Source organism: Poecilia reticulata, linkage group LG17 (assembly GCF_000633615.1).
Source record: "Poecilia reticulata strain Guanapo linkage group LG17, Guppy_female_1.0+MT, whole genome shotgun sequence".
In the NCBI taxonomy this organism is placed as follows: Eukaryota; Metazoa; Chordata; class Actinopteri; order Cyprinodontiformes; family Poeciliidae; genus Poecilia; species Poecilia reticulata.
The window spans coordinates 14,788,512-14,789,483 of NC_024347.1; the positions used below are offsets into that span (position 1 = coordinate 14,788,512).

The following is a 972-nucleotide window of genomic DNA, read 5'->3' on the forward strand; positions in this document are numbered from 1 at the left end:
TCAATGAGCCCGGAAGCTTTGCAGATCCAAAATAAATAATCGGTGCATAAAAACACCAACATCGGTTTAATATATTGAAAATCGCTTCATATTAGCYAATATCAGATTTTAAAATGTAAAAAAAAGTCGTGTTGAAATTGCCTCCAATCTTAGAAAAGTCAGAAGCTAAATTAACATTCTCTACACAGTTTACTTGTTTGACAAAGACGACAGGGGTTTTCTGCGTCAGTCAGCATCAAATTATACATTTTTGTAAACAGAAGTAAAAAAAMCCAACAACAAACAGGTAGATAGGTTTACAGTTACATCAACGCTTGCAGTATAAAAATAAATGAACTACAACATGCTCACCGACTTTCTCTGCCAAAACCTGCAAGTTGGACACCCGGTTGTCTTTGAAGAGCTCGATGCCGTAAACGCAGTCAAAGCCGTCGTATTTGACCATGTAGAGGGAGTTGTTAACGGTGAGGCGCTCCAGGACCGTGCCTTTCCATTTGGTCACGTTGCCCTTTTCCCTCCAAGTGTGCTGGATCCTGCGGCCCAACAGGTTATCCGGGTCCGGGCTCGAGGTCGACGCCGAGCTTTCATTCAGCTCTCCACTGCTACGCTTCCTTTAATCGCAACAGAACATGTCTTTGTTTTAAGAGGCCAATTTAAAGAAAATCTTACTTTTAATTGACTGTTATTRCAGATCCAATGTTTTTATGCATCCAATCACATTAAAGGCACATATTGAATCCACATTGAATTTGGAATAAGGGCTCACGGTTTGTCTTTTTTTTTTTAAAGAGTAATACAGATCAAGTTTATTTTAATTTTCTTGACTAAGGTCAATTTATTCTTTTTTTTTTTTGTCCTTGAACGTGTGTGTCCATTTCACAAAATAATCTATATGGATTAGTAGAAAACATATACTCAAGAAAATAAATTGTCTATACAGCTCCTGAAGGAAAAACAACATATGCTAAAAAT

General features: G+C 37.4%; 1 protein-coding gene across 1 annotated transcript in view; it reads right to left on the minus strand.

Annotated features, from left to right (window-relative positions):
- LOC103479461 (spindlin-1-like) overlaps positions 1-972 on the minus strand; it is a 12,570-nt gene that overhangs the window by 9,513 nt on the left and 2,085 nt on the right. Inside the window, exon 3 of the mRNA XM_008433881.2 lies at positions 319-611. Within this exon, the coding sequence (XP_008432103.1) occupies positions 319-611 (293 nt within the window). The remainder of the gene's footprint in view (positions 1-318; positions 612-972) is intronic.